The sequence below is a fragment of the Haliotis rufescens genome, unplaced genomic scaffold (genome assembly GCF_023055435.1).
Source record: "Haliotis rufescens isolate VD_foot unplaced genomic scaffold, xgHalRufe1.0.p SCAF_73, whole genome shotgun sequence".
Lineage (NCBI taxonomy): Eukaryota > Metazoa > Mollusca > Gastropoda > Lepetellida > Haliotidae > Haliotis > Haliotis rufescens.
This window is the reverse complement of record NW_025964365.1, coordinates 654,202-677,930: the sequence shown is the minus strand read 5'-3', so window position 1 is coordinate 677,930 and position 23,729 is coordinate 654,202. Positions and strand designations below refer to the sequence as shown.

Below are 23,729 nucleotides of genomic sequence, written 5' to 3'. Positions count from 1 at the left end.
AGTTGGCATCGAGGTAAATTATGAAATCCGATGGAATGGCTGTATTGTCGTTGCTCGAGAGGAGTCACTGCGTTATTCTGCATATCTTTGGGAGACAGTGGTGCAACTTTGGGATAGTCGTGTCTGGAGGATCAGGCGTTAGGATATTGAGAGATGGCGTTTAACGTAATGTTGCAACGATCGTTGTAGGGATGTGCCGTTTCAACAGCGTGGCGTTCCAGACATATAACTATTTAACTTTGTGTATTGTGGAGTTTCAGGGGTATGACGATTTAACACTGTGATACCGTGGTGTTTCAGAGATTTGACGTTTCAACACTGTTGAACTGTGGGTTTTCATTGATGTGGCGCTTTAACGCTGTGACACTGTCGTGTTTCAGTGGTATGGCGCTTTAATGCTGTGGAACTGTGTCAGTGCGGCGTTTTGAGTTGGATGCTACAATGGCACATCAAGCGATGTGGATCTTCATTGGTCTGTATCTGTGTGTCTACTTCTGTGCAGGGATATTCGGACACACTTGTGACAAAGGTAAAACACGCACGCATAGGGCTGGGTCGAAATTAACTACCCGGGTAACAACCCCCGCCCCCGCCTCTCTCTCTCTCCCCCCCCCCCCCCCCCCCACACACACACACCTATTACCCGACCGGCCCGGGTACGTTGTAGGTCTCAAGAGTAAGGTCCAAATGTCCGACTGGGTTTGTTTGACCGTAGCCCTGGCAAAATGTATTTAGATACACGTCATGCATAAACTGAAGTTGACTGAAGTTTTATCTTTATTCATACATATAAAGTCAGAAGGAATGTGTGCATAGTCAAAAAAGAAATGCAAACATTAGTCACATATCGTGTAACCGTTGAGTTCTAGATAATCTTTTGTAATTAAAAACTACATCACGTGACTAGCCACGGGTCCGTGAAGTCCTGCGGGAACCCGGGTCCTACTCAGTACCCACCCGACCCGAGTACCCGAGTTACCCGTCCCAGCCCTACGCACGCACACGCCCATATCCGATAACATGTGTGAAAAATGTGTTCATACAATGCATACTCGCAAGTTTGTTTGTGTTTTGGTTTCTTTGTTGTTTAACGCCGCACTCAGCAATATTCCAGCTATATGACAGCGGTCTGTAAATAATCGAGTCTGGACCAGACAATCCATGCACTTGGGATACGATGACATGCATCAACCAAGTCAGCGAGCCTGACCACCCGATCCCGTTAATTGCCTCTGACAGCAAGCATCATCGCATTTTACGGCAATCATGGGTTGCTGAAGACCTATTCTACCTCGGATCTTCACGGGTCTACTCGCAAGTACACCTATCATCACTATTTGAGAGTAATTCATAAACACATGCCTATGATACAGTGGAAATCGTACAATCGTACAAGAGCTTTCTTGTGAATACGCGTTTATTTACGTCGGAACATGTTCAAAATGAAGCCACAGTGGCTACACACTTTACACCCGAATATGTTTAACATGAAACCATAGTGGCAACACACTTTATACATGAACATGTTTAACATGAAACCATAGTGGCAACACACTTTACACACGAACATGTTTAACATGATACCATAGTGGCAACACACTTTATACACGAACATGTTTAACATGAAACCATAGTGGCAACACACTTTACACCCGAATATGTTGAACATGTAGAAGGGAATGTCCGAGTAACTCTCCATTCCTTAAAAATAATGGAGCAGAGGCCCATTATTTTTAAGGAATGGAGAGTTACGAGGATATTCCCCTACTCAAAACTCTTCCCTTCTTTTACACTTTGACAAAATATTCTGTAGTTGAAAATATTTGAAAAATTCAAATGCTGCTTCAAGATAATGTACAGTTGACAAGCATCTCCATTCCTGAAAAAATAATGGAGCGTTCAAACAATAGAATGACGTCACAGATGTGTTTTAAGATACCATAGTGGCAACACAGTTTACACCCGAATATGTTGAACATGAAACCATAGTGGCAACACACTTTACATCCGAACATGTTTAACATGAAACCATAGTGGCAACACACTTTACATCCGACTAGTTCAACATAAAACCATAGTGGCAACACACCTTGCACACGAACATTTTTAACATGAAACCATAGGGCCAACACACTTTACATCCGACTAGTTCAACATGAAACCATAGTGGCAACACACTTTACACCCGAATATGTTTAACATGAAACCATAGTGGCAACACACTTTACATCCGTACATGTTTAACATGAAACCATAGTGGCAACACACTTTACATCCAAACATGTTTATCATGAAACCATAGTCGCTACACACTTTACACCCGAATATGTTGAACATGAAACCATAGTGGCAACACCCTTTTCATCCGAACATGTTCAACATAAAACCATAGTGGCAACACACCTTGCACACGAACATTTTTAACATGAAACCATAGGGCCAACACACTTTACATCCGACTAGTTCAACATGAAACCATAGTGGCAACACACTTTACACCCGAATATGTTAAACATGAAACCATAGTGGCAACACACTTTACATCCGACTAGTTCAACATGAAACCATAGTGGCAACACACTTTACACCTGAATATGTTAAACATGAAACCATAGTGGCAACACACTTTACATCCGACTAGTTCAACATAAAACCATAGTGGCAACACACTTTATACACGAACATATTCAACATGAAACCATTATAGTAGGAACACACTTTACATCCGACAAGTTCAACATGAAACCATGGTGGCTACACACTTAACTTACGAATGGGTTTTACATGAACCATAGTGGCAACAGACTCGCCCCTGAATATGTTTAGCATGAAACCATAGTGGCAACACACTTTACACCTGAATCTATTTAACATGAAACCATAGTGGCAACACACTTTACATCCGACTCGTTCAACATGAAACCATAGTGGCAACACACTTTACATCCGAACATGTTTAATATGAAACCATAGTGGCAACACACTTTACATCCGACTAGTTCAACGTGAAACCATAGTGGCAACACACTTTACATCCGTACAAGTTTAACATGAAACCATAGTCGCAACACACTTTACATCCGACTAGTTCAACATGAAACCATAGTGGCAACACACTTTACACCCGAACATGTTTAACATGAAACCATAGTGGCAACACACTTTACATCCGACTAGTTCAACATGAAACCATAGTGGCAACACACTTTACATCCGAACATTTTTAACATGAAACCATAGTGGCAACACACTTTACATCCGACTAGTTCAACATGAAACCATAGTGGCAACACACTTTACATCCGTACAAGTTTGACATGAAACCATAGTGGCAACACACTTTACATCCGACTAGTTCAACATGTAACCATAGTGGCAACACACTTTACACCCGAACATGTTTTACATGAAACCATAGTAGCAACACACTTTACAGACGAAAATGTTTAACATGAAACCATAGTGGCAACACACTTTACACCCGAACATGTTTAACATGAAACCATAGTGGCAACACACTTTACATCCGACTAGTTCAACATGAAACCATAGTGGCAACACACTTTACATCCGTACAAGTTTGACATGAAACCATAGTGGCAACACACTTCACATCCGACTAGTTCAACATGAAACCACAGTGGCTACACACTTTACACCCGAATATGTTTAACATGAAACCATAGTGGCAACACACTTTATACATGAACATGTTTAACATGAAACCATAGTGGCAACACACTTTACACACGAACATGTTTAACATGATACCATAGTGGCAACACACTTTATACACGAACATGTTTAACATGAAACCATAGTGGCAACACACTTTACACCCGAATATGTTGAACATGTAGAAGGGAATGTCCGAGTAACTCTCCATTCCTTAAAAATAATGGAGCAGAGGCCCATTATTTTTAAGGAATGGAGAGTTACGAGGATATTCCCCTACTCAAAACTCTTCCCTTCTTTTACACTTTGACAAAATATTCTGTAGTTGAAAATATTTGAAAAATTCAAATGCTGCTTCAAGATAATGTACAGTTGACAAGCATCTCCATTCCTGAAAAAATAATGGAGCGTTCAAACAATAGAATGACGTCACAGATGTGTTTTAAGATACCATAGTGGCAACACAGTTTACACCCGAATATGTTGAACATGAAACCATAGTGGCAACACACTTTACATCCGAACATGTTTAACATGAAACCATAGTGGCAACACACTTTACATCCGACTAGTTCAACATAAAACCATAGTGGCAACACACCTTGCACACGAACATTTTTAACATGAAACCATAGGGCCAACACACTTTACATCCGACTAGTTCAACATGAAACCATAGTGGCAACACACTTTACACCCGAATATGTTTAACATGAAACCATAGTGGCAACACACTTTACATCCGTACATGTTTAACATGAAACCATAGTGGCAACACACTTTACATCCAAACATGTTTATCATGAAACCATAGTCGCTACACACTTTACACCCGAATATGTTGAACATGAAACCATAGTGGCAACACACTTTACACCCGAATATGTTAAACATGAAACCATAGTGGCAACACACTTTACATCCGACTAGTTCAACATAAAACCATAGTGGCAACACACTTTATACACGAACATATTCAAAATGAAACCATTATAGTAGGAACACACTTTACATCCGACAAGTTCAACATGAAACCATGGTGGCTACACACTTAACTTACGAATGGGTTTTACATGAACCATAGTGGCAACAGACTCGCCCCTGAATATGTTTAGCATGAAACCATAGTGGCAACACACTTTACACCTGAATCTATTTAACATGAAACCATAGTGGCAACACACTTTACATCCGACTCGTTCAACATGAAACCATAGTGGCAACACACTTTACATCCGAACATGTTTAATATGAAACCATAGTGGCAACACACTTTACATCCGACTAGTTCAACGTGAAACCATAGTGGCAACACACTTTACATCCGTACAAGTTTAACATGAAACCATAGTCGCAACACACTTTACATCCGACTAGTTCAACATGAAACCATAGTGGCAACACACTTTACACACGAACATGTTTAACATGAAACCATAGTGGCAACACACTTTACATCCGACTAGTTCAACATGAAACCATAGTGGCAACACACTTTACATCCGAACATTTTTAACATGAAACCATAGTGGCAACACACTTTACATCCGACTAGTTCAACATGAAACCATAGTGGCAACACACTTTACATCCGTACAAGTTTGACATGAAACCATAGTCGCAACACACTTTACATCCGACTAGTTCAACATGTAACCATAGTGGCAACACACTTTACACCCGAACATGTTTAACATGAAACCATAGTAGCAACACACTTTACAGACGAAAATGTTTAACATGAAACCATAGTGGCAACACACTTTACACCCGAACATGTTTAACATGAAACCATAGTGGCAACACACTTTACATCCGACTAGTTCAACATGAAACCATAGCGGCAACACACTTTACACCCGAACATGTTTAACATGAAACCATAGTAGCAACACACTTTACAGACGAAAATGTTTAACATGAAACCATAGTGGCAACACACTTTACACCCGAACATGTTTAACATGAAACCATAGTGGCAACACACTTTACATCCGACTAGTTCAACATGAAACCATAGCGGCAACACACTTTACATCCGAACATGTTTAACATGAAACCATAGTGGCAACACACTTTACATCCGACTAGTTCAACATGAAACCATAGTGGCAACACACTTTACATCCGTACAAGTTTGACATGAAACCATAGTGGCAACACACTTCACATCCGACTAGTTCAACATGAAACCACAGTGGCAACACACTTTACACCCGAACATGTTTAACATGAAACCATAGTAGCAACACACTTTACAGACGAAAATGTTTAACATGAAACCATAGTGGCAACACACTTTACATCCGAATATGTTTAACATGAAACCATAGTGGCAACACATTGGGTGCATTTTCCCGAGGCCGAGACTATAAAAGTCTAGTTTCTATCCTTGCCGAACTAGGCTGGAATTACGTGGCTCGATCGTAGCACCAGCAGTTGCTACCACGAGTTACGTCACTTAATTTCCCCTCCTACTGACCAATCAGATTCCATCTCTCAATTAACTTGCATTGGCTTCAAACAAAATGGTGGCGCCCAGTCAAAATGATCTATTTGTTGTAATAAAACAGGTCTTACATCGCAAAGTGCATCAAACCACTTGAGCACCTTGATCAAAAACCTTGACAGATTTGGACAATGTCTGTCGAAGCTCAGTTGACGGTACACGCGTTCTGCCAATTCTGTTATCTTCCGAAATCTGCACTGAAGTTTAGGAACCGAAGGCCGATTTCGTTACGCAATTTTGATTTGATTATGCATAGACTCGTTAGTCCAGCCAAAATGCATCTCCCTTATCCAAGCCTATTTCGGCATGGGTGGAAACAAGACTTTTATAGTCAGTCAACGCCCTTGCCTCGGGAAGATGCATTGCGTGCTGAATCTCATCATATGTCATTGGTCTATCACCACTAACAGGTGGGTTTCACCAAGGTCGTGGACGATCTGTATGAGAGAGATAGTGACAGATTATACCGCCACAATAACCCGTTCCTTCACTCCTCCCCTTTCTGTCCTGTTTGTGTCTTAGGTGTCAACCACGGTGACCTCATATCCAGCTGCATGACGTACAATAGCCTAAACTCTCGACAGTCGGCAGTGGGCGACACACAACGCCTGCTGATGAGTGCAGTTGATCGGATACTCGCTGAGCTTGACTGGACTGCTATCACTGTCATATTTGATGATGAAACAGGTAAGGACTTACAATACGAGAAGCGACTTTCCTGCTTGATTTAGTAAATGGAAAGTATCTTCAATATGGTGGCAATAGAATCTTAAATAATGTCATATGGACCAAACGGCAAAACACACATTTGACTTTGACAATTATATAACATTGGTTTCAATTTGATAATAATCTGGATGAGGGAATATTTACCATCCTCATATATAAGAGCTGATGCTGTCAAGAAAACAAGTTAAATATTAGAAGGACCAGACAAACCAGTGATGTGAGCAACGATTCACGCCATCACGGCGCGATGATGGGGTTGGGTTGGGAGTTGGGGATGAGTTGGGTGTGGTGTGGTGGGTAGTAGGGATGAGTTGGGTGGGATGGGGTGGTAATGGGGTTGGGTTGTGGTCTCGGGACTTTATCACATTTTGCATACCCAGCTCCACATTTTATGTAACAGTTCTTCATGCCCACATTCTTCCTATGATAAATGACCAGTCCCTAATCAACCAAGTCACTGAACCTGACCAACTTATGCTCTCTATATTACTCATACGACATACATTAGCTCCTGGGCCCAGCTTACCAAAGCGTTCATAGCTCTACGACTACTTTAAGTCAAAGTTAAAGTATGGTAGTAACTATAATCGAAACGCTGCGATCGCTTTGTGAAGCGAAGCCCAAAGGGGCCCTGGGAATGTGGGGGTGACATCTGTGTCATGTGGTATTACTGTTGCTTTTCATGTCAGATGTACTCTTCTTGTAACAGAAATATTTGTACGAAGCCTGTCTGAGGCGCTAGAGGATACCCGGGTCACTGAGTGCAGGTTGCTGCATGTGCCCGACAGTCTCCATGGCAACAACAGTCGTCATTTCCGGTCAAAGCTTCTGGAGTTTTATGTTGAGGATACCTCCCACTATAAACCCTTCCTAGTTGTTTGTCGGGGTGACTGTGCAGTGGCAGTGATGGAAATTGTAAGTATAATTAATTTGATGTCTTAAAAGTATAGTATGCAATACCCTCTTAGATAACCTGCTTCCAAAACGTGGACACCGTGATAGAGTAATCTATTCATTATATGCCATTCAGAAGCTGTTGTCCCGGGTGTATTTTGTGAGGTTTGGCATCTGTGCACTTTCTTCATATATCTCTGTGTATGAATACTTCCTGTGTATTTATCCCCTCGATGTGTCCTGAGTCTTTTCACTTCGTTTGCTTTTTGTCAGTCTCATTTAAATAATATATTTAACTTCAGTACGATATAACAAATATATTATATTTGGGATTCTAGGATATTTAGGTGAGGTGAGGTGAAATCAGGTTTAGCATCGAGTTCAAGATTATTACACTTATATAGCGACGTGCAAGTACGTGAGTGTGTGTGTGTGTTTTGTTTGTTTGATATCATGCCGCAGTTTAACATGAATACCCCACTAAGACTCCGAACCGACCAGTCCTTGTTTTAGCCCCATAATACCGAGCGCCAGGCAGGGTAACAACAAGTACCATCTTTTAACGCCTATTGGCATGACGCGGCCGATGTTCAAAGCCCCGACCTTCTGCTCTCCGGGCAGACGGTCTACCACTAGACCACGGAGCCGGTCTTTCATGATTTCATTGTCTATACAATACGATACCTCCCTGTGTCACGATCGGAGGACATCAATAGATAGAATGTCGTATTTCTATGTTAAGTACTGGGGCCCTATCAATCTCATTAAAATCAGATCTTAGTTCTCGCTACCGCTAAACAAAGATCTGAGGACATCCCATTAGGGGGCACGTCAGAACGACCTTTCATCCGACCAATCAGAGCGTCGCTTACCAGATCATGAAAGTGTCAGTTGGAATGTGATTTCTAATCATGCAACCTCGAAAGCTTTAACACGGGGTATCCCGAACGATAGTTACGGGCTTAACGACTGAATCCATACAATCTAGACCATATATTAGCCATTCCAGAATGTTCTTTTGTTCATGTTTAAATTTTTTAATCGAGAATTTGCCAAAATATGTTTCGAAGCGTAGTCGCCAATTTGAAATTAATGCCCTAAAGCACGAGAAATCTGCCTTCTGATTGGCTAATGTCGACTTCTTGTCAGCCTTTCCTATGGTCGCCCTAAGTTCGCGCAAGGTCGGTCTGACGTGACCCGTAATGTGATGTCCTCAGATCTTTGTTTAGCAGTAGCGAGAACTAAGATCTGATTATAATGTCATTGGGGCCCTATGGAAATCATCTTCCCGAGGCAAGCGTGTCCACTACTTTCTACCCTTGTCACATGAAGGCCTATTTTCTTGGCTCGACCGTGGCGCCACCTCGCGTAGATCACGATGTGATCCTTGTAATGAAAACGCGATATCCAATCAGATCGCTGTTCTCATCCCGTATAGCTTCACAAAGATGGCTACTACGTAGCGGGGAATGTCCGAGTAACTCTCCATTCCTCAAAAATAATGGAGCAGAGGCCCCGCAGGGGCCGAGGCCCATTATTTTTAAGGAATGGAGAGTTACGAGGAGATTCCCCTACTTAAAAATCATCCCTACTTTTACACTTTGACCAAATATTCTGTAGTTGAAAATATTTGAAAAATTAAATTGCTGCTTCAAGATAATGTACAGTTGACAAGCAGCTCTCCATTCCTGAAAAATAATGGAGCGTTCAAACAATAGAATAACGTCACAGATGTGTTTTAACATAGGCCACGACCTAGTTGATCTGATAACGAAAACATTCGCAATTTCATACCTGACACCAAAAACATAGGCAATCGTTAGGGGTTTAAAAGATGAAAATGACATATTCGTGTTAACAAAGATCGGCAGCGGTGAATGACTTTCATACGAAGGTGTACCGGTCGTGGATGTTGATTGATTGGACTATCGATATGTGCTTCCTCGGGAAGATGTATGGAAATATGCATCGTATGTTGCACTGGAAGGCATGCACTCATGGCCCAATCTGCATACTTCCAGGCAAATTCTATGGACGATTTATCAATAAAACGAACATACATGCGTCATCATTCGCGATGGCTACTGGTGATGTCAGACAACGTCACTTCCGCTGTTGCCAAAGCTGCAAGTCATCTAGATCACGTGACTTGTATACTGGTACCATTTGAACTGAACCCGGTGCAAAGGACAAACGTCACAATTACGGTACGTGTGCAATGTGTTCAACTTCAGAGTGGAATAGCATATTGTTGTAGTTTAAATAGAAAGGTTATTATAGAGTACAATAAGGGACTGGTAATTTATTATAGTGCGCGCGTAGGAGGTTGGGGTTGGGTTTGGGGTTGGGGGTGCAGATGAGTTTGGTGAGGTGGGTTGGTAATGGGGTGGGGTGGTGGTCTCACGACTGTATCACATTTTGCATACCCAGCTCCCCATATTATGTAACAGTTCTTCATGCCCTCCTTCTTCCTATGATAAATGACCAGTCCCTAATTAATGTATAAATTTAAGAAAAGCCCAACTCTATGTTACTTGAATGAAGCGTCACTTATCTTTCCTTTTTCTTATTTTTCGACTTTAAACGACTTTTACGTTTATAAATAATAACTGATTTATCTGATTCACTCAAGTGCCTGACGGTTAATTTTTTAATTTTTTTTTTTTTTGGGGGGGGGGGGGTTGTGGATAGATTGATCCTATTCAGAGTAAAACAACTCATTCAAGTCAAACCATATACACTTTTAAAAGCGTAAGGTGAGTCAAATTCAATTTAAAAAAATTAACGTAAAAATGTCCATAAAAACTGCTAAGCGTAAATTGAAACTTTACTATTTTTTTTATCGTAATCATGCACAAATCTCTTAAAAGTCGAATAAGCATATAACTAGACCTATCGATACCAAGAAACCAGTCAGTGTTTGGTATTTGCAAAAAAACGAATTGCAACGAAACGAAAGCGGGACCAGTCGTACCAATATTCAACTGACAAATGACTTGTAACACCCCAATCAAGACCCTCTTGTTATGGCGGTGACGGATATGCGGTTAAATTGGACTATGTTTGGGTAAAATGCCAGTTCTACCCCCATTGTAAATGTTACAGTGTACAATATATCAATCTGGCAGTTAATGATTACTATTGTTATACCTCCGTTAAGAATTTTGCAATTCCATTGGTTGATCCGCAACACGTGACGAAACAATACATTTCAATGTAGACCCCGAAATCATGTGACTGACACGAACCTCGAATATTGACACGTCACATGGTCAGTATTGACCTGTCACGTGATGAATATTGACCCGTCTGCTAGAAAACAAGATGGCGTCTGGTACGAATATTTCACGGTTCGCAGCTAAGTTACTGCAATGAAACAGAGGGTGGTTTAAAGACTTCATAAACTTTTAAGTGAATTTCGGTATAACAAAACGAATGCTCACTATTAACGAGGTAAATGTGCGAAAACAGGGACCATCTGTACGGTCAAACCACCTTAGGGGTCAGGTCCTTTTCGCATATGGACCTCGTCCAGAGCAATTATTTGTATATAATTACACACGTGCAGTTTCTCAGTTTCACACAAGACACTAAGATCAAGATAGAACTAGGCACCAGATCGCGGAGCGTCTCCCCCTTGAAAATTATGAAATAGAACGTCTTTATTCAGTAGACTGAGTGGCATGACACCTAGTCATAGACAGAGCTCAAGATACGCTTTTGGTGTTGTGGGTATTTCAAAATCATTGGGTATCAGTAATTCTATCTGGGTATTCAAATTTCTGTTACCCACTAGTTTTTACACATGTGGGTATTTAAGTTAAATATTTAAAAACACTTCATCTAGTCCCTGCCAACTGTTGTCGAGTGGGTTCGAGAGCTTTATAGGACTCAAAAATACCGCGATACTTCCACAAGAAAGTGTGATGGCAAATGATCATGATGTAACTGTCATCGTTGAGTTTGGCAAGGTTGACGGAATGTCCGTATATAATTTCAAAATAAGTTTGATTTCCTAATCGAATACGCAGGGTTACTTCACAATATTTTGATGATACGCACTAGTTTTATTTTTGTAGCGTATCTGTAATGTTCGTTGCGTATTTGATACGCTTGAATTTTATTTCACTGCGTATTTCTGCATTTCTGATGCGTATTTCACGCAGATACGCATAGAGTACAGCGATGCGGCATTACAGGAGAGGTGTCATGTTGTTATTGTATGGAAAGGAAATTGTCACAGTGGGAAAGGTTGCTCCAATTAGAGAAGTGTAAGTTGATTTGAACGCCGTTATAAACAGTTTTCCAGTTATATCGCGGCGTGTTAGCTTAATGTGGGAGTTAAGCCAGAAGCGGTGCAGGTCTGAGGCGTTTGCCGATTTGATGAAACCTACGAGCACGGTGCGAACCTGGATTCGAACCAAAATCATCGGTTTCTGGCGTGCGAAAGGGACGCAACTCTGCACAGCGAACTGCGGCGCCTAGACGCCTGGCCACCCGTGCTCCCTTTTATGAAGTGGAGTGACACACTGTTATAGAGTGGGAGAGAATGTCTTTGTGTGGAAGAGAATGTCGTCATGTGGAAGAGAATGTCGTCATGTGGAAAGACAAGGCGTTGGTAAGAGCGACAAGTCGGACTAGACGCAGTAATAGTGATACTACTTCTGGGGTGGATATACACTGTGAAGAACACAATCCTGTTTCAACAAAAAAATTGTTTCTTTTTCAGACATCATTTTGCGATATTCCACTATTGTCGCTGTTATGGTTACCAGGGCGACGCGATTGGAGTTTTGTTGGAAGTATTGTTGGCAACAAGTTCCTGGGGGAAGTGTTCCCAAATATTCGGCTGGGGTTCAACCAGAGAGAGTTCATCGTCACAACCAGGGCGGTGAGTCTGAGTACTCAGATAAATATTTGTCTACGTGTATCATGGAAGAAGCTACATAGATTATATTCGTAAATTGTTTGACTCAATATCACAATCAATGTCTAAACTTGTTTTGTTTGTTTGTTGTTTTACGCCGCATTCAGCAATATTCCGGCTATATAACGGCTGTCTGTAAATAATCGAGTCTGGACCAGACAATCCAGTGATTGACATCATGAGCATCGATCCACGCAATTGGGATACGATGACATGCATCAGCCAAGTCAGCGATCCTGCCCACCCAATCCAGTTGGTCGCTTTTTACGACATGCATAGTCGCCTTTTACGGCAAGCATGGGTTGCTGAAAACATATTCTATCCCGGATCTTCACGGGTCCAGTAAGTGTGTAACGTAACTGAATTCACCTGATTCAATAAGTAACACTACACACTGTATGAAGATGCCGACCAGAATCGAGGGCGGTATGAACTGATGGACACTATGAGCTATAGGGACGGATCCAGGATTGAAAACAAAAACCCGGGTGCGGTTCGGTGCGGTGCGGTTCGGTGCGGTGGGGTGGGGTGGGGTGGGGTGCGTTGCGGTGCGGTGCGGTGCGAGGTGGGGTGGGGTGCGAGGTGGGGTGGGGTGGGGTTGGATGGGGTGGGGTGCGGTGCAGTGCGGTGTGGTGTGGTGTGGTGTGGTGTGGTGTGGTGCGGTGCGGTGCGGTGCGGTGCGGTGCGGTGCGGTGCGAGGTGGGGTGGGGTGTGGTGCGGTGCGGTGCGGTGTGGTGTGGTGTGTGGTGTGGGGTGTGGTGAGGTGGGGTGGGGGTGGTGAGGTGGGATGGGGTGGTGTGGGGTGTGGTGTAGTGTGGTGTGGTGTGGTGTGGTGTGTGGTGTGTGGTGTGGTGTGGGGTGTGGTGAGGTGGGGTGGGGGATGGTTGTGCGTTCCACTTGGGTCATTTTTTATTTCGAGGTGGGGTGGGGTGCGAGATGGGGTGGGGTGGGGTTGGGTGGGGTGGGGTGGGGTGCGGTGCGGTGCGGTGCGGTGCGGTGCGGTGCGGTGTGGTGTGGTGAGGTGGGGTGGGGGGTGGTTGTGCGTTCCACTTGGGTCATTTGTTATTTCAGAAGGGGAGGTCCAACCAAAAGCTTTACCAAAAAATCCCAAACACTGGAAGTAAACTATTATTAACTTTACTTCAACAACACTATCAACGTACTATCGTGGTAGGCAATACACATACAAGACATCAGGTGTAAAATCCCCCCTGGATCCTCAACTGAAGCTAACCTCTGTAGCCAGGGCCGAGGGGCGGGGTGGCAACGAGTTTATCTTTAATACCGGCATAATTTTCGCCCGTTTACCTTGACAGACAACAGACGACGTAAACACACCCTAGCATTACATTCGGATGTGCTCGGTAATGTTCGCTAAATTGCATTTGCTAGGTGTTCATTTTTGAGATAATATAATTATATCACTGTATTAGCATATATGCATTTGTAAGAAATTCGGCATTGCCCATAGGGGTATTTGAAACTCGTACGTAACCTTATCTGTTAGCGGGGCACATGGGAACCAGTTGTTCAGTTTGTAACCAATCAGGAACGACTATCTTAATGCAAGGTATTAAGATACCGATGCACTTGACAAATTGACTGTTTCTGCTAGTAAGTAAAACCTCATACGTCAGGCAATTTGTATTGCGATTGAGTAAATGTTTAGTCGTTTTACAACTGTATGAAGTAGTACATTCTCGTATATTCGTGACGCTGAGTGATTATTCAAGAATTGCTCAGTCCAAAATATTCCTCGTCGCTGTCAAACTTATCTTTGTATTTTATGTGCGGTTCGGAGTCCCATATTCATACAAACCCATAATATATAAATTAATGTACTTCTTGGATGGACGATGTTTTGATATTTAAATCATTTTCTGTTTTCACAGTGGCCCGGATTTGTCTTCAAATCCGTTTCTGGAACGAACATAACCTATTCTGGATTTTGCATAGATTTGCTGAATGATCTATCCGAGAGGCTTAATTTCACGTAAGTCATTGAAAGCAAAACTGAATTGGAATGTATGTTAGTTAAAGGCCGCTCTCAGCAATATTCCGGCTATATGACGGCGGTATGTAAATAATCGAGTCTGGACCAGACAATCCAGTGATTGCATTAATGGGCATCGATCTACGCATTTGGAATACGATGACATGCATCAACCAAGTCAGATAGCCTGACCACCCGATCCCGTCTCTTACGACAAGCATGGGTTTATGGAGACCAATTCTGTCCCTGACGGAATATGTGTATATGCATGTTGTTGGTAGCCTGCTGCCTAAATCACTTGTATTGGTAATATGTATCTGTTAAGTTACATTTTACACTTATGATGTGATATGCAACTTCGACGTCTCAAGAATGGTCAGTACGACGACTGGGACAACATGCACCGCCACCACAAGTACAAACAAAGACCATTGCTGCCACTACACTGCACGTAGTCTCTGGGATCAGTTACTAGTAGTGTCGTCAGTAATGATAGCGACACAAACAACATTATACTGGCATAGCCACAGTACTGACACACCAGCAAACGTACCTACACACCGTACACACACATATCGTACTGACGCAACCACCGTACAAACACACCCGTCATGGTACTGACGCCGCAACCGTACGAACACACCAGTCATCGTACAAAGACACCCGTCATCGTACTGACGCAGCCACCGTACGAACACACCAGTCATCGTACGAATACACCAGTCATCGTACTGACGCAGCCACCGTACGAACACACCAGTCATCGTACTGACGTAGCCACCGTACGAACACATCAGTCATCGTACGAACACACCAGTCATCGTACTGACGCAGCCACCGTACGAACGCACCAGTCATCATCCTGACGTAGCCACCGTACGAACACATCCGTCACCGTACGAACACACCAGTCATCGAACTAACGCATCCGTCATCGTACTGGCGTAGCCACCGTACGAACACACCTGTCATCGCCCTGACGCAGCCACCGTACGAACGAACTAGCCACCGTACGAACACACCAGTCATCATCCTGACGTAGCCACCGTACGAACACATCAGTCACCGTACGAACACACCAGTCGTCGTACTGACGCAGCCACCGTACAAACACATCAGTCGTCATCCTGACGTAGCCACCGTACGAACACATCCGTCACCGTAGGAACACACTAGTTATCGAACGAACGCATCCGTCATCGTACTGACGTACCCACCGTACGAACACACCAGTCTTCGTACGAACACACCAGTCATCGTACGAACACACATGTCATCGTGCTCATACACGTGCCATGATAATGACAAACCAACTACCGTACTCACATACATGTACCAGTCATTGTACTGACAAACCATCTGACGTACGGACACACAAGCCACCGTACTGACACACCAGCTACTGTACGAACACACTTGTTATGTAGCAGTGGCATTGTTACAGATACCGACTAACAGAGCCAGTCGACGCCACGTTTGGGCGTGAGAAGAACGGCAGATGGACGGGCCTTGTTGGGCAGCTAGTACGACGGGTAAATACCACCAGTGTGTGTTTGTATGCACTGCAACTATCCGGTAGTTCCAAGCAAATATAGTTAACATGTTCTCTGCTTTTTCACTTTAGGTCACGGCCAAGAAAAAAATGTTTGATTATACAACATATCTTATGCAAAATATTGATTGAGGTCACTTTCTAGGCACAATAATATTTGGAAATATCACCAAATGTGATCAAATTACAATGCTATTATATAATGTGCATGGACAATATGCTTTATCTGTCATATGAGTTAGGTTGATTTTTTTTATTGAAAACAAATATATTTAAAAATTATTTTGGTCAGTCAAATGGTCAGCCCGATTTTGTGAATATCGAAAAAATAATACATATGTTCATAAATAAGAACATTCAACTGATTATAGTTATACAACGGTATCGTGAAAAGTATTCTTAAATAATAAAAAAAATAACCCCGATTATCCAGTATTTTATATCTTCATGTTATTAAAATAAATACCCTGGACTCGTTCGCCACCAAACCTTTGGTTTGGATCCGCTTTGAATGATACGACACTAAAAATAGACGTCCAATCAAATTAAGTGTTCTTTCAAGGTTTCAAGCGACGATATCAACAGAACTCAACTTGACTTTTGCGAGCCGTCACAGATCCAACCTGAACGTCCTGTAGCGTATGGACTTCCTCTCCTGTCTTAGAACTCAGAAAATCCATTTCTTTTGTAACAATCTCCCGATTCGATTGATATAATCGAAGGCTCGATCGGACGAGGCGGCCGATGTAACTTCTTAGAAAAGTCGTTTTGATTGGTTGTTGATCTGTGTAACAGAGATGGAGGTGCTGATGTCACTTCCGTTACGACGATATGGTAGCGAAGGGGTCCAGGGTATGTATAATTTAGAATGGCTAATCGAGGATCAAAGAAAAGACACTTTAAATATTTCCAGGAAGTAGATTTTGCCAGCACGGGTTTGTCGTTTACCGTTGGCCGCGAGGCAGTGATCGACTACGTCTCCACCCCACTCAATTACGACTACAAGGACATCGTGTACCGGAAGATGGGGTCAGACGAGGGGAAGTGGCGCCTACTGCTTGACGTGTACAGCCCCCTGGTACTGCTGGTAGGCCTTGCAACATACCTCATCGTCAGCCTCCTACTGTTCGGTCTCCTGGCAGCGCCACCCTTCAAGACCATCATACACAGCACCACGTTCTCTTTACTCCAGGAATCATTCTGGTACATGCTCGGAGCCATATTTCATAAAGGTAATACCAGTTCTCTCTGATATAATTTGCTTGATAACGGTGTTAGAATCTACACCGAAACGTCGCCCAATTGTAATAAAGAAGTTGCTCATCCATAACAATTTTGTCTTAGTTAAGGTAATACCACGTGGGAATTCCGGGATGGGTAGATTCTAGTAAGAGCGGACTAAAGTGAGGTCATAAGAGGCGACTAACGGGATTGGGTGGTCAGGCTTGCTGACTTGGTTGATACATGTCATCGTATTCCAGTTGTGTAGATCGATGCCCGTGATGTCAATCACTGGATTGTCTGGTCCAGACTCAATCACTTACAGACCGCCGTCATATAGCTGGAATATTGCTGAATGCGGCGGTCCACACGAAATAATGAGGACCAGGTGGGTATTTTGTTTGTTTGTTTGTTGTTTAACGCCGCGCTCAGCAATGTTCCAGCTAATGACGGCGGTCTGTAAGTAATTGTTAACGCAAAATACGTTAAAAGATGGTACTTGTTGTTACCCTGCCTGGCGCTTGGCATTAAGAGGTTAAAACAAGGACTGGTCGGCTCGGAGTCAGTATACTGTATCTGAGTGGGGTAATCATGTTAACTGTGGCATAGTATCTCGTTGAACTATCACTAGGAAATCGGCATTAGTCCGGACAAGTAGAAGCAGACGCAAGCACGCACACACGACGTAAAACCCCATTTCACTTCACCTCACATCTAATGACCTTGCACTTTTGCAGGCGGTTCCAGCCTTCCTGTGTCCTTGTCTGGGCGGATACTGGTGGCCACGTGGTGGCTATTCAGCATCATCTTCGCGTCTGTGTACAGCGCTAACCTTATAGCCGTGTTCGCTGTGCCCAAGCCGGAGAAACCCTTCACGTCACTGAAGGAGCTGCTAGGCAGTCCGGACTACACCTGGGGCCTCATCGGCGGGGGATCCACGGAGGGGTTTATCTCGGTTAGTGTCCCCCCTCTGCTGCGTAAAAAATCGAGTCTGGACCAGACAATCCAGTGATCATCAGGAGCATCAATCTTCGCAGTTGAGATACGATGACATGCATCAACCAAGTCAGCGAGCATGACCACCTGATCCCGTTAGTCGCCTTTTACGACAAGCATAGTCGCCTCTTACGGCATGGGTTGTTGAAGACCTATTCTGACCCGGATCTTCACGGGTCAGATACAACAAGAGGGTGGGGAAGAGGGTGGGGTTGCAGTCCGTAGGCGTGCCATCATCCCATGGTCGTTGGTTGGATCCCAGATGCGCCATGTTGATGATCAGTGAGTCTTCAGCACCATACCCGTGCTCGTAGTTTTCACCGTGTTAAACGTTTTAGACCTGCATCACGGGCATTCCTGAAGCTGACACGCCGTGATATAACCGAAATACCGTTAAACTCACTCACCACGTTACCTAAGATGCTCTACCTATTCGTTGTCCTGGGCATTTGACATCGTGGATCTTTCTTAGTAAGTGAATATAGTGAACTTGTTGGCATGGGAGAGTTTACTAAACCAGTTAGTAGATATTTGCTAATTAGACTAGTATAGGGTATAGGTGGCCTATCGTAGACGAGTCTAATTTACTAATCAATTAGTAGAGATTACTATCCAGCTTTCAAAGATTCTTCTCATAATGTACTTACTGCAGTAGTATATTTACTAAGCTTGTAAATACTACTACACTTTGATAAAGGCTCGTTTCTTGGTCATTTTGCGATCCTTGTTGACAGCTGGTGAATACAGTTTGCAAATAACAAGTAAATAACATAACAATACAGGTGAAACATAACATATAATGATTTTCGGTTTCATTCTATGTTTATTTATACAATACTACGAAAAAATTATTGACAGGTACATAAAATATACAAATATTGTTTTACACTTGCAAACGTAACAAACACACCTTCATTGAGTACATGCTATAAAGTCCTAAATTGTGTCAGTTAGAAAAACATACACGAACAACGTTACAAGGCCAATATATACCAAACACTCTGACGATTAACTATTATCTTTTTGTCTCAAAATGGCGACACAACGTCTTCACAGGAATGTATGAAGTTGACTTCAACTTTTCAATAGTTAACTTTCCCTTTATGTCGAGCAATATTCCAGCAGCTCCGGCCTTTGGTGTCTGCATGTCACAACTTTTGAGGTACAGTCGAGCATGCTCTTTCTACGAAGATTTAAAAGAGCGTCATGTTACTCTTGCTCAGAAGTTGTTTGATCATCGTCACAACATTCAAGGCCTCGGCAAACCTTACAAAAAGTTTAATGGTTGACATGTGGAGGACATTTCCAAATTTGATGCACCATTGAATAAGTGGTGTCTGATGCAGTTCCTAATTTTGACATACTTCAAATGTTCCCGAGTTTTTTCAGGTGAACATTTGATTTGCCTTTGCATGTGTTTGTGATGGGTTCCACCGATGGGGCAGAATACACTCACCTTTTCGCGAACACCTGTTAGCATCACTATATGATACTGACTCATAAACACATGCTTATGATGTAGTGGGAATAATTAAGAGAACTTGACACTGATTATGATTATGGAAAAGATTTTTGTCTCTTTTATTTTTTCCTCTAATACAATCGGACATTTGATCATATTATATATAAGTATATAAATATATCAAGACACTATATAAATTTAAAATTGGAGTTATGCGTTTCTAATTAATATTAGCTTGGCTTTGGCGTAAAGACGTACACTCATAGTATGATAGTCCTGCACCATGACCGTGGAATATATTTTTATTTTATGAAAAAATAATAATCTAGAAATGCACACAAAAGCAAGTCTAGCCAGCTCAAGCTAGCTCTATTCCACAGAAATCAGCATAGGGATTTTTTAATATTTTTAGAGTCAAGAAGGATATTGTGTAATATGAAATTTCAGAGACTAAATGTTAGTCTAATAGTATGATAGCAGTCGCTAATATGAATTGTTCTCCAGACATCCATGGACCCAGATATCCAGGCTTTCTGGCGCAGCATCGTCAGGTTCAACGAGACGGACAGCTCTGTTCTGAACGGAGACACGTACCTGCATTTTGAGAAGGTGCTGAGGGGGCGGTACGCGGTGTTGTACGGGCACGAGCGGCTGAGCAAGGAGGTGGCCTGTCAAGTGGAATACCTGGGGGCTAAACTGACCGTCTACTCTAAAGGGCTGGCTTTGCCCGAAGGGTCACCACTGAAGGTGGACCTGGACAATATGTAAGACTTTCTGCATGAATAAAGACATTGGGTCTGACAGTTTGAGTAAAGACATTGGGTTTGACTGTTTGAGTAAAGACATTGGGTTTGGCTGTTTGAGTAAAGACATTGGGTATGACTGTTTGAGTAAAGACATTGGGTATGACTGTTTGAGTAAAGACATTGGGTTTGGCGGTTTGAGTAAAGACATTGGGTTTGACTGTTTGAGTAAAGACATTGGGTTTGGCTGTTTGAGTAAAGACATTGGGTTTGGCGGTTTGAGTAAAGACATTGGGTTTGGCTGTTTGAGTAATTACATTGGACCTTATATGACTGTTTGAGTACAGACAATGCGTGTGGCTGTTTGAGTAAAGACATTGCGTGTGGCGGTTTGAGTAAAGACAATGCGTGTGGCGGTTTGAGTAAAGACATTGGGTTTGGCTGTTTGAGTAAAGACAATGCGTGTGGCGGTTTGAGTAAAGACATTGGGTTTGGCTGTTTGAGTAAAGACATTGGGTTTGACTGTTTGAGTACAGACAATGCGTGTGGCTGTTTAAGTAAAGGCATTGGGTTTTTCTGTTTGAGTAATTACATTGGACCTTTTATGACTGTTTGAGTAAAGACATTTGGCCCGACTGTTTGAGTAAAGACATTGGGTTTGGCGGTTTGAGTAAAGACATTGGGTATGACTGTTTGAGTAAAGACATTGGGTTTGACTGTTTGAGTAAAGACATTGGGTTTGGCTGTTTGAGTAATTACATTGGACTTATTATGACTGTTTGAGTACAGACAATGCGTGTGGCTGTTTAAGTAAAGACATTTGGTTTGACTGTTTAAGTAGATACACTGGGTCTGACTGTTTCAGTAAAGACACTGGGTCTGACTGTTTGAGTAAAGACATTTGGCCCGACTGTTTGAGTAAAGACAATGAGTGTGGCTATTTGAGTAAAGATATTGAGTCTGACTGTTTTTCTTTACTAAATACCTTTGTATAATTCATATAGCTACTGCTATAAGGCTATAACACGCAACGGTATCAGGCCTAGAGCATTCAAAGAAAAGCATATTTGATAGTATAGCTTTAATTAACATGTGCACGTTCGGCCAAAACATTGACCATTTCGTATTTCCGAGCGAGGAGACCGTACTCACACATCAGTACAGTAAAATACGTTTATAACGAAAACGCTTAAAACGAACTGACGGATATTACGAACTTAATTTTTGGTCCCGGCTATTTGCTGTATAGATGTTGTATATATGCTTATAACTAGGGTTATAACGAACTATAATTAGTGTTCCATTTGAGTTCGTTATAACCGTAGTTTACTGTATATTAGTACACTTTATTCATATAAATATTGTTCGAGTGCGTTCCATTTAAAGGGGGACTAGGCTGCCCCAGCATGTGTGATTCAAGGCTACTTTACATTTTATGATGTATATCAATCTAACAGTTGATGATTACGACGTACCTTTGTTACATAGAAACACTATCTCAGTTTCACCTTTGCATGTGTTTGTGACGGGTGCCACCGGTGGGGCAGGATACGCTCACCTTTTCGCGAACGCCTGGTATCATCACTATGGGATAGTGATTCAAAAACACATGCTCACGACATAGTCTGAATCGTAAATCGACTCTGTTTTTGGCACAGCTATCGTATGAATATGGAAAGCTTTTTGTCACTTTTATTTTGTATAATATACTTTATTATATTTTTCTTATGATAAACATTTACATACGAGTTGAAATTGATCACGTTGCTGCATGTTATCTGTAGTATTGCCTAAATCTGGAAACATGATACGGAAATATTCCTTGCATATTGTTCTTTCTTGTTTAGAATGCTGAATCTCCAGGAGAATGGAGTGCTGCGGTTGTTGGACAAGAAGTGGTTACGGAACGACTGGGAGTGTGGAGGCGACGGACGGACGAGCGTCTCAGTGAGCCTGGTGGACATACAGAGTGTGTTCTATGCCCTGTTCATTGGCCTCGGGTGCGCCCTTCTGTCGCTCATGCTGGAGTACCTAGCGCCTCGTGCCGGGGTGTCGTGCACGAAAACTTGGAATGCCAAATAAGATATATTAATTTGAATATGTATTATCTGCACATCCGTGTTGTCTGGAATGTCCGTCTGCCTGATATATGACTGTAGACCTCCTGCTACTTAGACACATCAACGTATCCGGGTAACAACAGTTTGACAAGTTCATCAATGCACCCGGATACCCCCAGCTTATTTTGCATTCTAGTACCCGGTACTGTTGCTTTTTCAATGCTTCTACGTATGTACATAATGCTTCTGTGTTAGGGCGGCTTAGGGCGTGCATTAATACCCATTTTTCTAAGGGTCTGTAATTCGCTGTGCAGAGTTGCGCCCCTTGGGCACGCAAGAAACCTATGATTGTTCGAATCATCCCGGTTCTAAGCGATTATGTTTCCTGGTTGTCAGCATCATACCCGTGTTCTTGATTTCACCAAAGTTGTAAATGTCTTAGACCAGCATCACTTAGGGTTTTCACCCCACACGTCGTGATATAACAGGAATACTGTTCAAAGCTCCAATATTTAGCTGACATGCTGTGATATAACTGCAATACTGTTAAAAGCGGTGACTCTCGGTACGTGATCGTCGGCGACTAGCATTGGCCATCCTGTCAGTCACTGGACAGTGGCCAGAAGACTGCATCGGTACAATATCAGAGCTTGCAGACCACTATGCGGCATAACGCAGACACCGGAACTCCGACTTCGAAGACATTGATGGGCTTGAACACTGCGACACTGGTGTTCACAGACAAGAGAAGATTCTGGGTTTTCAGAGCTCATGTCTAACACCGACGAGGAGAACGAACGTCGCGTTGTTGCGTTCAAGACGTCGAACCGTTGTGAAGAGGCAGCTGCATTATGGTTTAGGCGACATCTGCGACCAAGTCAGATGTGGTGATTTTGGCAAGAAACATAACTGGACAGAGTTACACTGACCACGTTCTCCGCCCTGCTGTATGAGCGTTCTTGTAACAG

General features: G+C 42.6%; 1 protein-coding gene across 1 annotated transcript; it reads left to right on the top strand.

The window, feature by feature from the left end:
- The first annotated feature begins 441 nt into the window (after positions 1-441).
- On the top strand, positions 442-22,789 carry LOC124121476 (glutamate receptor ionotropic, kainate 5-like). The gene is made up of 10 exons (XM_048388543.1): positions 442-529; positions 6,707-6,871; positions 7,623-7,828; positions 12,537-12,698; positions 15,099-15,142; positions 16,172-16,259; positions 17,193-17,511; positions 18,238-18,455; positions 20,463-20,722; positions 22,549-22,789. Exons 1-10 carry the CDS (start codon positions 442-444, stop codon positions 22,781-22,783), a joined length of 1,785 nt encoding a protein of 594 aa, XP_048244500.1. The 3' UTR covers positions 22,784-22,789.
- Positions 22,790-23,729: the final 940 nt, after the last annotated feature.

What these genes read in the sequence shown, in the direction of transcription:
- LOC124121476 (XM_048388543.1), top strand. Translation starts at nt 442, where the DNA reads ATGGCACATCAAGCGATGTGGATCTTCATTGGTCTGTATCTGTGTGTC. An exon ending in CAGTGGCAGTGATGGAAATT is followed by an intron (nt 7,829 to 12,536) that starts GTAAGTATAATT and finishes TTTCTTTTTCAG; the next exon opens with ACATCATTTTGCGATATTCC. An exon ending in TCATCGTCACAACCAGGGCG is followed by an intron (nt 12,699 to 15,098) that starts GTGAGTCTGAGT and finishes CGACGTCTCAAG; the next exon opens with AATGGTCAGTACGACGACTG.